At 41.6% G+C, this 14259-nt stretch overlaps 1 protein-coding gene across 2 annotated transcripts in view; it reads right to left on the reverse strand.

Annotated features, from left to right (window-relative positions):
- MED13L (mediator complex subunit 13L) overlaps window positions 1–14259 on the reverse strand; it is a 467040-nt gene that overhangs the window by 143488 nt on the left and 309293 nt on the right. The window contains exons 15-19 of one of the 2 annotated variants that reach the window (XM_063913297.1): window positions 10608–10828; window positions 9841–10046; window positions 8737–9665; window positions 7489–7668; window positions 5621–5844 (exon numbers count right to left, since the gene is read on the reverse strand). In XM_063913297.1, coding sequence (XP_063769367.1) covers window positions 5621–5844; window positions 7489–7668; window positions 8737–9665; window positions 9841–10046; window positions 10608–10828 — 1760 coding nt within the window. Of the gene's footprint in view, window positions 1–5620; window positions 5845–7488; window positions 7669–8736; window positions 9678–9840; window positions 10047–10607; window positions 10829–14259 lie in introns of both variants that reach the window. The other variant, XM_063913296.1, reaches the window with a different exon arrangement.

A 14259-nucleotide genomic window follows, 5' to 3' on the forward strand; every position in this document is an offset into this window, starting at 1 on the left:
GCAATACACCTTTGTGCCGTTTGGAATCTGCATCACCTGACCACTGTCGTGTCCATAAACATCTTCTGGCAGATATGGACATCGCACTTACTCTTGATGCCAGAGTGCAAATATCCCTCTGTGCATCTCGTATATATAGAAATGCATCCTTTAAATGCTCTATAGTCAATAAAATACTGTCCCTGTCAAGGGTATCAATATTTTTAGTCAGGGAATCCGACCAAGCCACCCCAGCTCTGCACATCCAGGCTGAGGCGATCGCTGGTCGCAGTATAACACCAGTATGTGTGTATATACTTTTTATGATATTTTCCAGCCTCCTGTCAGCTGGCTCCTTGAGGACGGCCCTATCTATAGACGGTACCGCCACTTGTTCTGATAAGCGTGTGAGCGCCTTATCCACCCTAAGGGGTGTTTCCCACCGCGCCCTAACTTCTGGCGGGAAAGGGTATACCGCCAATAATTTTCTATCGGGGGGAACCCACGCATCATCACACACTTCATTTAATTTATCTGATTCAGGAAAAACTACAGGTAGTTTTTTCACATCCCACATAATACCCTCTTTTGTGGTACTTGTAGTATCAGAAATATGTAACACCTCCTTCATTGCCCTTAACAAGTAACGTGTGGCCCTAAAGGGAAATACGTTTGTTTCTTCACCGTCGACACTGAAATCAGTGTCCGTGTCTGTGTCTGTCGACCGACTGAGGTAAAAGGACGTTTTAACGCCCCTGACGGTGTTTGAGACGCCTGGACAGGTACTAATTTGTTTGCCAGCCGTCTCATGTCGCCAACCGACCTTGCAGCGTGTTGACATTATCACGTAATTCCATAAATAAGCCATCCATTCCGGTGTCGACTCCCAAGAGAGTGACATCACCATTACAGGCAATTTGCTCCGCCTCCTCACCAACATCGTCCTCATAAATGTCGACACACACGTACCGACATATAGCACACACACACAGGGAATGCTCTGATAGAGGACAGGACCCCACTAGCCCCTTGGGGAGACAGAGGGAGAGTTTGCCAGCACACACCAAAGCGCTATATTTTACAGGGATAGCCTTATAATAAGTGCTCCCTTATAGCTGCTTTTATAAAATCACAATTTCGCCAAATTTTGCCCCCCCTCTCTTGATTTAACCCTGTTTCTGTAGTGCAGTGCAGGGGAGAGCCTGGGAGCCTTCCTGACCAGCGGAACTGTGTAAGGAAATGGCGCTGTGTGCTGAGGAGATAGGCCCCGCCCCCTTTTCGGCTGGCTCGTCTCCCGCTTAAAAATGGATTCTGGCAGGGGTTAAATATCTCCATATAGCCCCGGAGGCTATATGTGAGGTATTTTTTGCCAAAAAAAGGATTTTCATTGCTGCCCAGGGCGCCCCCCCCCCAGCGCCCTGCACCCTCAGTGACTGCCGTGTGAAGTGTGCTGAGAGCAATGGCGCACAGCTGCAGTGCTGTGCGCTACCTTAAGAAGACTGAGGAGTCTTCTGCCGCCGATTCTGGACCTTCTTCTCTTTTCAGCATCTGCAAGGGGGCCGGCGGCGAGGCTCCGGTGACCATCCAGGCTGTACCTGTGATCGTCCCTCTGGAGCTAATGTCCAGTAGCCAAAGAAGCCAATCCATCCTGCACGCAGGTGAGTTCACTTCTTCTCCCCTAAGTCCCTCGATGCAGTGATCCTGTTGCCAGCAGGACTCACTGTAAAATAAAAAACCTAAGCTAAACTTTTCTAAGCAGCTCTTTAGGAGAGCCACCTAGATTGCACCCTTCTCGGCCGGGCACAAAAACCTAACTGAGGCTTGGAGGAGGGTCATAGGGGGAGGAGCCAGTGCACACCACCTGATCCTAAAGCTTTACTTTTTGTGCCCTGTCTCCTGCGGAGCCGCTATTCCCCATGGTCCTTTCAGGAACCCCAGCATCCACTAGGACGATAGAGAATATATATATATATATATATATATATATATATATATATATATATATAAATAGGCACCAAGGTAAGTTAACTACGTGTTTTATGGCAACACAAATCTTAATACACCCCTCAACTATAACTGGGTGCCAACTTTTCACAATAAGATGGGTGTTACTGAGACACACAAGTGGTAGTAATACAGTACGTTGGAGTGAATATACCGCCTAGTGTGAACACTTTCTGTTCCCTCTGCTATATAAAGCAGATCTGGCAAACACTTAACCATCCCCTTGATGAAGGCCACAAGCTAGGATGAAACGCTTGAGACTTATGCCTTCTGAACCCCTTTTGATGAACTTCTTTTAACTTATTTCTTGTACGTTTTCTACCTATTGGTTACCTTTGGAATATCTGTGATTAAAGAACCGGTTGTCTCTGGACCCAGTGTTTGGGCAGATAAGCTTGTTATTGTTTTTTTATCTTGTACGTGCAATACCTTTTGGTTGCCACTTGCAATATTATACCGATTAAATTGTTTTTATATATAAAAAACATTCTACACTGTTTTTTTGGAACTTGTAACAGTTTCTAAACATAGTTCCTTTATATGAGGAAAATATATATACGCACAACCATTCCTTCCACCATTTAACAAATTGCACTATGTTTTTATTTTTCTTTGTTTGTTTTGCATATAACTTGAATTCCACCATGGTCATTTGACTGAAGACTTTAATATAAAGGAAGCTAAGTGTATCTTTGTATCCCAATTTTTTTATTCTTTTACCACACCACTAGGCGCTATATTCACTCCAAGGTACTAATTATATATATATATATATATATCCTGTACAAAAGTATTTCTGAGAGAGAATAACAGCTGTCAAGAAGATGCTCACAGTGTGATAACCATCAATCAAAAGGTCGCTGTGAGAGGACTAACTAAATAATAGTATCAGGAAAACATCCTGATACTATTATTACTTTGTTAAAATGTTGATATACAATCAAATTATATACCCCACAACATGGTATTATGCTTTAGTTCATACGAAAAATGTAAAAAAATCTAAACAGAATCCAAACATATAAAACATATATTTTTAAAACCAAAAAATAGCCTATTACAGATGTGGCCAGGCTCATTGTTGCTGCGATACATGTGCACATGCAATGTGACAACCGCTAGCCGCGCCTATTAGCACCCATGACTAAGACCATGCAATGCGTATGCATCGTGGGTGCGAATATACGCATGCTGGCATGCATCTTGGCAACCTAGTCGCAACTGCGATTAGGCTCAGCCACAGTACACAGTGTGTTAGAATTTTTGGAGGTCAAATGCTACTTTTTCTGTCAAGATGGAATAAAACCTTTCTTGGTACTGTCCTGATTTGAACTTGTACTACTTAAGGTTTATATAGAATTGTGAACGCTGATCTGAGTATAGATATATGTAAAACTGGAAGATCAAAGGGGAAGAGCTCAAACTTCATAATTTTCGTATATTGCCACTGCTCGCATCTTTACAGCCCATTGTTCCAGTGTCCCTCAATGAATGTTAGAAAAATAAACATTGTAATATATGCTACAAAGCCAAAAGTATGTGGACACCTGACCGTCACACCCACACTCACAAAAGCTTGGTGAACATGGCATTCCAAAACCATGGGCAGTAATATGGAGCTGGTTTTCCCTTTGTTGCTATACTGTAATTGTCACTATTCTTCCAGGAATACTTTCTACTAGATTTGGAATATAGTTGTGAGGATTTGTATCCAATCAGAGCAGTAAGAGCATTAATAAGGTCAGGCATTGATGTTGAGTGATAAGGCAAGGCACACAATCTGCATTCAAATTCATCCCAATGGAGTGAATGTCAGGGCTCTTGTAAGGCGAGTCAAGGTCTTCAACACCAAAGATACTCTCTTGGTGGACATCGCAGGGTTGGCTGTTTAAAGCATGGTTTAAACCATACAGTTGTTTAAAAAAAAAAAAAAAAAAACTATTTTTTTTTTAATATGTTGTGACTACAGGCACAACACCGTGACTTCTTTAAAAAAAGCCTATTCAAGGGAATCCCTGGTATTATTCCACATACTTGTTGCTTGTGGTCTTCTTCTAACAACACACAACAAAGATATAGGGAGGTGAATCAGATAAGAGAGGTGCTTAATCTGCCTAGCATCAAGCTTCTCCCCCAACATTCCCACAGGACAGGAAAAAAATACTATTAACACTCACAGTCTTAAATAGTAAAACACCACCAACACATTCAACAGGCAATACACAGAAAAACACCTCATGGTTGTATCTTCATGTTTACTTCAATTCAAAACCTAATGTATTTCCCATTATTGAACTACTTCGGACTGCTCAATCATCTTCAGCTAGTGTAGAAATAATTTTTTCTTCTTTTGGATTAGTTCATTCGAAGCTTTGAAACAGACTGGGAACTGAAAAGGCATCTAAACTAGTGTTTTTATTCAAAATGTTTTATTCAAAATGTTTAATGCCAGTGACATATCCAGTGCTAATGCTTAACTCCTTTTTTGTGTTTGTGTGTTTCGCTGAAATGTACTTTTGCATGCTTTAATTATACTTGGTCTAAAATTGGTTTTAGTGAAAGATTTTCAAATAAATCATATCAAAGCCTAATAACTTTGGATTGTTAATGTTAGAAACCTTGATCAACCATGTTTTAATGCTTTCTAAGTATTATAACAAACAGGATTAAAACATTTTTTTTTTTCATTAAAATGCAAAAAAGAAAAAAAATTGGTTTAAACCACAAAAAGCGGGTTTTTGGGTTTTGGTTTTTTTTTTAAACTATTTTTTCCAACCCTGTAGCTATGACATAGTGAAAAGTGACACTTTCATGCTGATATAGGACCTTCAACAAACTGTCAAAAAGTTGGAAGCACATTAACGCTCTAGAATGTCATTGCATGCTGTAGCATTGAGATTTTGTTTCACAGACCAAACGATTAAAAAAACAAAACCCTATAAAACCACTATTCTCCCTACATCACACTTTACAGTTGGTAGCATTCATTTGGTAGGAAGCGTTTTACTAGTAGACACCAAACCGAGATTTGTCGGGAAGGCACCCAGATGGTAAAGTATGGTTCATAACACAAAATAATTGCATTAGACTGGTCCAGAGTACATTGGAAGGGTGCTTTACACCACCCCAGCTGAAGTTTGGAATTGTGATCTGAAACACGTATGGGGCTGATCAGACATCTAAAACCAACCCATGCATCCAACTAACAGTTCTTGTTTCCGGAATCCGCGTGGAACTTATAATGGGAATTGCAACATAGAACAGATGATTCTTACTCGGCACTCCCATTCTGTGTTCCTGTGTGGCTTACCACTTCTCGGTTGAGTAGTTATTGATCCTGCACCTCTCCAATTCACAACAACTTGCATGTGAATGAGACAGATCTAGCATGGTAAGGATGCCTACATACTATTGGCAATATACTGTGTGTGTGTAAAAGCCTACTCTCACTACAGCCCACTGTAATGGTAGAAAAAGTAACTATTGCGCTTTTGTACAAAAACCAACAACTGACAGATGAAGGAAACCTGGAGTTTACATAGTGAACTGGTAAATACTTACAGTAAATAAGAAATCAATGTGTTATTGTAGAAGAAAAGTAACATTAAAGAAAGCAAACAATGTAATAAATGCTTACCTCATATACTGCACTCAAATCACTGAAGAAAGCCTTTGCTCCATCTAACAGTGCTGGATTTTCTGGACACAAGACCAAATATCCCACATCTCGCTGTCCACCATAAGGCTCTAGAAGCAAACGCTCCCAGAAAGGAAGAGAGAAAGGGGCTATGGTAAGGAAGTCCTTGTCATAACCCACCAAGAGGTTTGGTATAGGCAGAGGTTCTGGAGATTCTTCAGATCCTAAGTGTAGAGTAAGACAAAGCTATCAAAAACTGTAATAATACTGTACATACTGATATTAAGCACAGTAATATGTTAATAAACCAAATCAGTACTAGGAAGTGGTGCCACTAGTATCTCAATAGCCTACTGTTTGTACCTTATTGTTCAACACCAACACACGCAGTGAATATACAAAGAAAGGCATGAAACAGACACTCATTTATCATATGTCTATACTCGGAACATGATCATGCTAGTCACCCATTCAAAAAATGTAAGGCTTAGGTTGGCAAAACTGTGACTAACTACATTTAATATATCTGTAAATCCTTTTGGGGTGGTTTTATTTGTTACTTGCGTTTAAAGGGGAAGTCAATTAGCAGTTGTAATTTACAGAGGATGAAAAAAGGTACAAGCCCGGGGCTTTTCAATTACTGTACATATCCTTTTTCTTGACGGTAAATGATCTGTTAATGCACATTAACCCATAGGGCTGTATACAATTAAATACTATATTTTCTTGTAGCTTATGGATTAGCCTGGGGCTATCCAATTAGCCTGAAAAGCTGGCGCGAGCCGCCACTTATCAGTGATTTTGTTTCACCTACCTTAAGAGCCCTACACACTGGCCGATGTATGCGGCCGATATGAACGAGAAATTGTTCATATCCTTCAGTGTGTAGGCACCAAGGATGAATGATGCACGGCACCGTGGTCGTTTATCTTGGTGCCAGCTCGTTTAGACCTGCAAGCCAATATGGACAATATCATCCATGTTAGCATGCAGGGCTTTGGGACCGGGTGACATCAGGGAGTGAAGAAACTCACTCCCCCCGCCACTACTCCCCCTGCCTGCGACGCGGCAAATTGGCCAGTGTGTAGGGCCCATTACACTGACAAATAAAATCGCCAAAAGCAGCACAGCGAAAAAAACATGTTTCAGTAAAATTATGTATTCAGGAGAATTTTTTGGGGGGAAATCGCTAAAAATTAAATTTTTTTGCTCCCAATCATTTTTTGTCACCAATGGGATACACCCATAAAATTTGGGATAAGTTCCTGGACATATGGGTTAACACCTTTGCAGCACCCACAAACAGGCCATTTAACAGCGCTGCTGCTTCAATTTGCCTGCGGTAAATTACCGCGGCTAACTGAATTACACCCTTAGTCTCCATATTGAAACCAATTACCTCAGAGACCGTCAACATATTTGCAGAAATTCTTAGTATTTTATAATCTAACAGCCTTTAAAGTTGAAAAGGAAAAAAGCATGTTACATTCCTTGAATTACAGCAGTGATGGCGAAAGTTGTGTTCCACTAATTTAAAAAGAAAAGGTCACTCAGATCCACCTCTAACTGTTATGAACAGTCCTGGCGTAACACCTTTTGATCACTCATCACACGTAACATGGCTCTCTTGGCTGGGTCATTCAGATGTCAGCATTTTACATATGTTATGTTTATGTGTTCAGTGCACTGTACACGCAAACATAAAACATGCATGTGTTTCTGAAAGTGAAAGGTAGCAGCATTGCTTCTTCAAACAGACAAAATTATCTGTTATATAAAGTCTGTTTCAGACCAAATTAGAAGTGATAGGTCAATAATAAATGACTTTCTATTAATTCACATCTGATTATCTGATACAATACGAGTACCATAGGATCCACGGCCTGCCATCTTGTGAAACTGCTGCCATGTGAGAGGACCCTGCACATGCTGAATGTTTTCCCAGGTTCGGCCCGTCCTTTTCTTTTGGATGGCATCCTGCAGGAATGGCTGGAGAGAGAGCAACATACGCACCACATCCTGAGAGGGGAGCATGCTCACATCAAGCACTGAGGAGAAAGGTAGAAAAACAAGAAGAATTAAGTGACTACAGCAGTGATCATCATGGCTTGGTTTTAAAATTGAGCTACTAAAACAAAAACATGCACTTTACAGGATGTTTTCATCAAGCATGCTTTCAGTTACAAACTGCAAGTCGTTAGCATCATAGTAATGGTGTACGTAATTCTGCAGTGTGCGATCTATATGAAGTTAATGAAAGAGAGCAAATCATCCTAAACCCCCCAAATAGTGGGAGCAATGGAGAAGGCTGTTAGCAGCCATAAGCAAAATATTGGAGGCAGTCAAATGGTGCCAAATCTGATGGATCAAGCAATATGGCTCACTGAACCAGTGCAGCAATGTTAGGGCATCTTAGGTTAACTGGACTAAAATCACACTATATAATAATTCTATACTCTATTACAAATAATAAATTACTGCACCTCTGGGAACCAAATTTTTCAAACCTGGCCACACCATTACATTTCTAGAAATTCATTTGTTAAATAACAAAACAAAAAGACACACAGTAGAGGCAACAGTCCATATGAGGGCAGAATACATACGAAATGGCGGTGGTCGGGATGCGGCAGTCATATAACCGACCATGGCATCCCGACTGACACTGAAGATACAGACATAGGAGGAGGAATGTGTTTAAACAACCCCCTGAAACCCTCAGGGGGTGTCAGCTATGGCTTACCACCCTCCCTACTGCCTATCCCTAACTCCCTAACCACACACAGTGCCCAACTCCCCCCCCCCCCCCTCTCCATAACCTCAGGGGGTGGCGGCAATGGCTAACCACCTTCCCTAGTGCCTAAACCCACCCCTCAGCTTAACCCCAATACTGGCCTTTGAGATGTCGGCTATCCGGCGCCGGTCTCCAGAGTGGTGCCAGGATATCGGCGTCACATTACCGCCAGCAAAATTAATCTCTAACCCTTCTTCTGCTAGCGGGAGGGACCAAATTAGCATCAAAGTATTTGCATTTGTATGCAATCGTATTAAGTGGTGTCTAAGAAACTCGAGTTCAGAGCTAATTAAGGGACATCATTTACAGATACAATTCATACCATTGCTGTGTGGCCAAAGGTGGAAGGTAGCACTTCTGACCAAACTTTCATCAACTCTTCCCCCTGTAGGATTGTCCACATATTGCCTTCCCTGCTCCAGTGCATTCAAGCATTCCGGCCAAGCATCTGAACTCTCTACTTTCACTTTGTCATAGCTGAAGTTGGATCCTTCAAGATGATTCTCTCCCTTGTTACTTGATAGGTCCCAGGTTCCTCCAATGTTTGTGAACGGTCTAGTGCATTGACTCTGCAGAAGCAACAGTAGACCAGGTGGAGGGGGTTCTTGGCTCCTACGTGCTGCTTCTCTCATGTTTAATCTTCTTTCAACTGCCTGACCTATATAGGAAGATCTGCCAAAGATATCCATCTCATCCTCTATAAAGAGGCCAGAGTGGTAACCAAGTCGCCGGTTGACAATAGCACTGAAGCCACACGTGCAGCGGTACTGGTCTTCATTCGAGGAGTCTGGGATATAGATTCCAACATCAGATCCCTTTATGTTCAGATTACAGGCACATATGCAACAACTATCAAAGTTCCTGTCCTTGAAGATGTTGAGAACAGAGTCAGACAGAAGTAAGGTAACATATAAACTGTGGGCCTCAGGAGCTGGGTGAGTGCTGGCTGGTTCAACAGAACTCAAAGGCCTTGTTGTAGATGGTGTAGAAGCTGGCGAACATAAGTCTGTGCTGTCATACTTCACTGAGCCTTGGCCACTGGCTCCTCCAGCACCCTTTGGAGTTCTAGGAGTTCTTGGTGTGCGGGGAGTAGGAACTGAAAAACGGGGAGTAGCTGGGGAAGGTAAGACTCCACCAGTTCCACCATTGCTGGCAGGAGCTGTACTGCATGGGGCAAGTGGTGTGTTGGTCTGTGGAGTGTTTAGCTGCAGGTAATCTTGGTCTGTCAAACTCCCCTCACTTGGCACATTCCTAAAAAGAGGACTGAAAAAATTAGAATGACAACTGGAGGGAAAAAAATAGAAAACGCAGAAAAGAATAGATGACATGATATCAACAATAACAAAGTTTATAAAGTGGCTCAACAAATACAGCACTAACAGGTAACCAGAAGCACTATGAAAACTCCTACATCTAATATACTCACAAGTAGCCATCTCTGTTAAAAGCAGCAGCAGGTGGCAAAGGAAGGTGCTGTATCTTTGGGGGAGCAGCCCAGGAGGGACGATATATGCAGGCATCTGGTATTTTTAAGGACAGCAGGCACTGGCTCGGCAAAGACTTAAGTGGTGCAAACATGGAGGTACCCAGAAAGGGTTGGTAGGAATGGACTTTATACACATAGGAAAAATCCTGTGGAAAAACACATTTCATGTTTGTATAATAAAACAAATACTTTAAGTACACGTCATATTAGATTTAACTAGTCAATATTATTTAATGTGAATTAGAGCTAATTCTAAAATTACTTTTTAAACTGCAAAACTAACTACAGATTGATGGCTATCACACTGAGCATGTTCTTGACAGCTGTTCTTTCTCAGAAATACTTTTGTACAGGAGAGAGATTATATATATATATATATATATATATATATAGGCTACCTGTTTAATATGCAGCTGACAGAGTAACCATAACACCTTTCTATTTTTTTTATCAATATGTATTACATTTTACTGCATATTATTGTTGCATATGTTCTCTCTTTTTCACAAGTGTTACCACTGGAAATGACCAGAAAAGAAAGTAGGCAAATTAAAGAACAGTTAATAAATAGTTCACATACTTTTGGCATATGTATTATGTGAAATAAATTATTTGATATACTATAGAATTGCCAGATTTCCCTGTGTGTAACACGTGCACTTTGTTCAATATGTAGTTGCAGTGACATATGTGCAACAGACAAATACCTTGATTTCCTCAGGCTTGGGACTGCACAGGCCTTCTTCAACTTCCATCTTAAACTCTACATGTTGCATGGAGGTGAAATTAACCATTGGACTTTCCATCATGCCAAGAGCTGTTGCAGTATCTGAGCCTACGCTATCCTTGTACATCATGATAGGAGAGAAGGCAGGATGTTGCTCTAGTGACGGTGGGGTGGGAAACATCCTCTGCAGGTCAGCTGTTGCTACAGGAGATTTAGAAGAGAATCTAATCACCTTTTGGTCTCAGGAAATAAAGCAAATATTAAACCGTTAAAACACATTAAAACCTTGAAAACATTGCTGATCACAAACTGCACTCCGTTAAGAAATTAGAGTTTAAAATGCTAATGTCCAAGGGCCAAATTAAATTAGCAGTAATCTACCATGCTGAATAAAGGGTAGTAGCCTCTGTATTTTACGCATGGGGCTTTTCAACTACAGCCCCTTTTTCTCAAGCGGTAAATAACCAACTAACATGCGTTAATCCATAGAATCCGGGATAAGTTCCTGAAGCTATGGGTTAACGAGTTTGCTTTACCCGCAAACAGAGCATTTAACGCTGATTTCTGTTCGACCCACCTCAGGCTCAAACAGAAAACTGCGCAGGCTGACTGCGGGCTATAACTGAATAGCCCCAACAGATCAATTAGCACGCTGTAATAAACCACGGCTAATTGAATTCGCCCATGTACAGTGCATCCGGAAAGTGTTTCCATATTTTGTATTACAATCTTATTAAAAAATGGAATAAATTCATTTTTTCCCCTCAAAATTCTACACACAATACCACATAATGACAACATGAAAGAAGTTTTTTTTTTTTAGATTTTTGCAAATTTATTAAAAATAAAAAACTAAGAAATCACATGTACATAAGTATTCACAGCTTTTGCTCAATACTTTGTTGATGCACCTTTGGCAGCAATTACAGCCTCAAGTCTTTTTGAATATGATGCCACAAGCTTGGCACACCTGTCTTTGGGCAGTTTCGCCCGTTCCTCTTTGCAGCACCTCTCAAGCTCCATCAGGTTGGATGGGAAGCGTCGGTGCACAGCCATTTTCAGATCTCTCCAGAGATGTTCAATGGGATTCAAGTCTGGGCTCTGGCTTGGCCACTCAAGGACATTCACAGAGTTGTCCTGAAGCCACTCCTTTGATATCTTGGCTGTGTGCTTAGGGTCGTTGTCCTGCTGAAAGATGAATAGTCGCCCCAGTCTGAGGTCAAGAGCGCTCTGGAGCAGGTTTTCATCCAGGATGTCTCTGTACATTGCTGCATTGATCTTTCCATCTATCCTGACTAGTCTGCCAGTTCCTGCTCCTGAAAAACATCCCCACAACATGATGCTGCCACCACCATGCTTCACTGTAGGGATGGTATTGGCCTGGTGATGAGCGGTACCTGGTATCCTCCAAAATGACGTCTGGCATTCACGGCAAAGAGTTAAATCTTTGTCTCATCAGACCAGAGAATTACCGTATTTTTCGGACCATAAGACGCGCCTGACCATAAGACGCACCTAGTTTTTAGAGTAGGAAAACTGGAAAAAAAATATTCTGACCTCTAAGAGATATTTCTGTGATTTCTCAGACTCAAGAATACAGTGCAGCCTTCTGTCAGAGCCAGCATACACAGACACACACACACACACACACACACACACACACACACACACACATCAGAGCCAGCATACACACACACACACACACACTGACAGTACCAGTGGTTCCCTGCGTCTCCTGAGGAGGGAGGAGGTGGGCGGGAGCGGGGGAGTCACGACACCTGCTCTGCTGCTGAGATGTGGCCGCTCTGCTGATGACGGCGCAGCAGCATCCAGGACCCGCCGCTACCCGCCGGCCGCCGCTACCCGACAGTACCAGTGGTTCCCAGCGTCTCCTGAGGAGGTGGGGGGAGCGGGGGAGTTTACATGACGCCGGCTCTGCTGCTGAGATGTGGCCGCAGCAGCATCCAGGACCCGCCGCTACCCACAAACGTCTTATTCGCTCCATAAGACGCACATACTTTTCCCCCCACATTTTTGGGGAGAAAAAGTGCGTCTTATGGTCCGAAAAATACGGTATGTTTCTCATGGTCTGAGAGTTCATCAGGTGCATTTTGGCAAACTCCAGGCGGGCTGCCATGTGCTTTTTTTTTTTTACTAAGAAATAGCTTCCATCTGCCCACTCTACCATACAGGCTTGATTGGTGGATTGCTGCAGAGATGGTTGTCCTTCTGGAAGGTTCTTTTCTCTCTCCAGAGGAATACTGTAGCTCTGACAGAGTGACCATCGGGTTCTTGGTCACCTACCTGACTAGAGCCCTCCTCATCCGATCGCTCAGTTTAGACGGCCAGCCAGCTGTAGGAAGAGTCCTGGTGTTTCCGAACTTCTTACATTTACGGATGATGGAGGCCACTGTGCTCATTGGGACCTTCAAAAGCAGGAGATATTTTTCTGTACCCTTCCCCAGATTTGTGCCTGGAGACAATCCTGTCTCAGAGATCTACAGACAATTCCTTTGACTTCATGCTTGGTTTGTGCTCAGACATGCACTGTCAAGTATGGGACCTTATGCAGACAGGTGTGTGCCTTTCCAAATCATGTCCAATCAACTTAATTTACCACAGGTGGACTCTGATTAAGTTGTAGGAACATCTCAATGATGATCAGTGGAAACAGGATGTACCCGAGCAGAATTTTAACCTTCAAGGCAAAGGCTGTGAATACTTATGTACATGTGATTTCTTAGTTTTTATTTTTAGTAAATTAGCAAAAATATATAAAAAAAAATTCACATTGTCATTATGGGATATTGTGTGTAGAATTTTGAGGGGGAAAAATGAATTTATCCCATTTTGGAATAAGGCTGTAACAAAACAAAATATGGAAAAAGTGAAGCGCTGTGAATACTTTCCAGATGCACCAATTTATTTTCTTAAATCAAATTCTAGATTTAAAGACTAATATGTAAATGTCATTTCTATGGCAAAAATGTAATCCTATATAATAAAAAGCTTATGTTATTTATACCAGCAGCCACTAGATGGCGCCTCACTGAGCAAGTGTTGCTCCGATCGAGCTCGCACAGCCACTAGTGCTGACATTACTATTATGCTGTTCTGTCATTTTGATGGGCTGGTATCTAGTTTAAAATATTTCTTATGAAGGAGGGATCAAGGAGCTGAATTTTTTTTATCTCCTGTTAAGAAACTCACATTAATTAATGCTTAGCTTTAACTGCAGACCTCATGGGCACTGATATTCAAGTCTGTTTATTTAGTGTAAAAGCAGTATATTTGTACGCTTACACCTGTATGCAGACCAGACATTACTGCATCCTTACACAGACAGATGGAAAAGGGGGGGGAAGGTGCAGTCTAACAGAAAGTGTGTGTTAGTATAATTTACAACATCAGCAGACCTAACGGAGCACATACACTTGTCAGCAGCCATTAGGTTTTTGTCCGCTCCTGAGGGTTTGTGTAAATACATACTGCTGTTGACAACAGTTGCACTAGATAGCTACTTCTGTATGATTGTGAATTCACCTCTGAAAGGTTTAGTTGTAATTTTATGTTGTTGTTTGTTACTATATATATATATATATATATATATATATATATATATATATATATAT

This window comes from Pseudophryne corroboree, chromosome 1, assembly GCF_028390025.1.
Source record: "Pseudophryne corroboree isolate aPseCor3 chromosome 1, aPseCor3.hap2, whole genome shotgun sequence".
Classification (NCBI taxonomy): Eukaryota; Metazoa; Chordata; class Amphibia; order Anura; family Myobatrachidae; genus Pseudophryne; species Pseudophryne corroboree.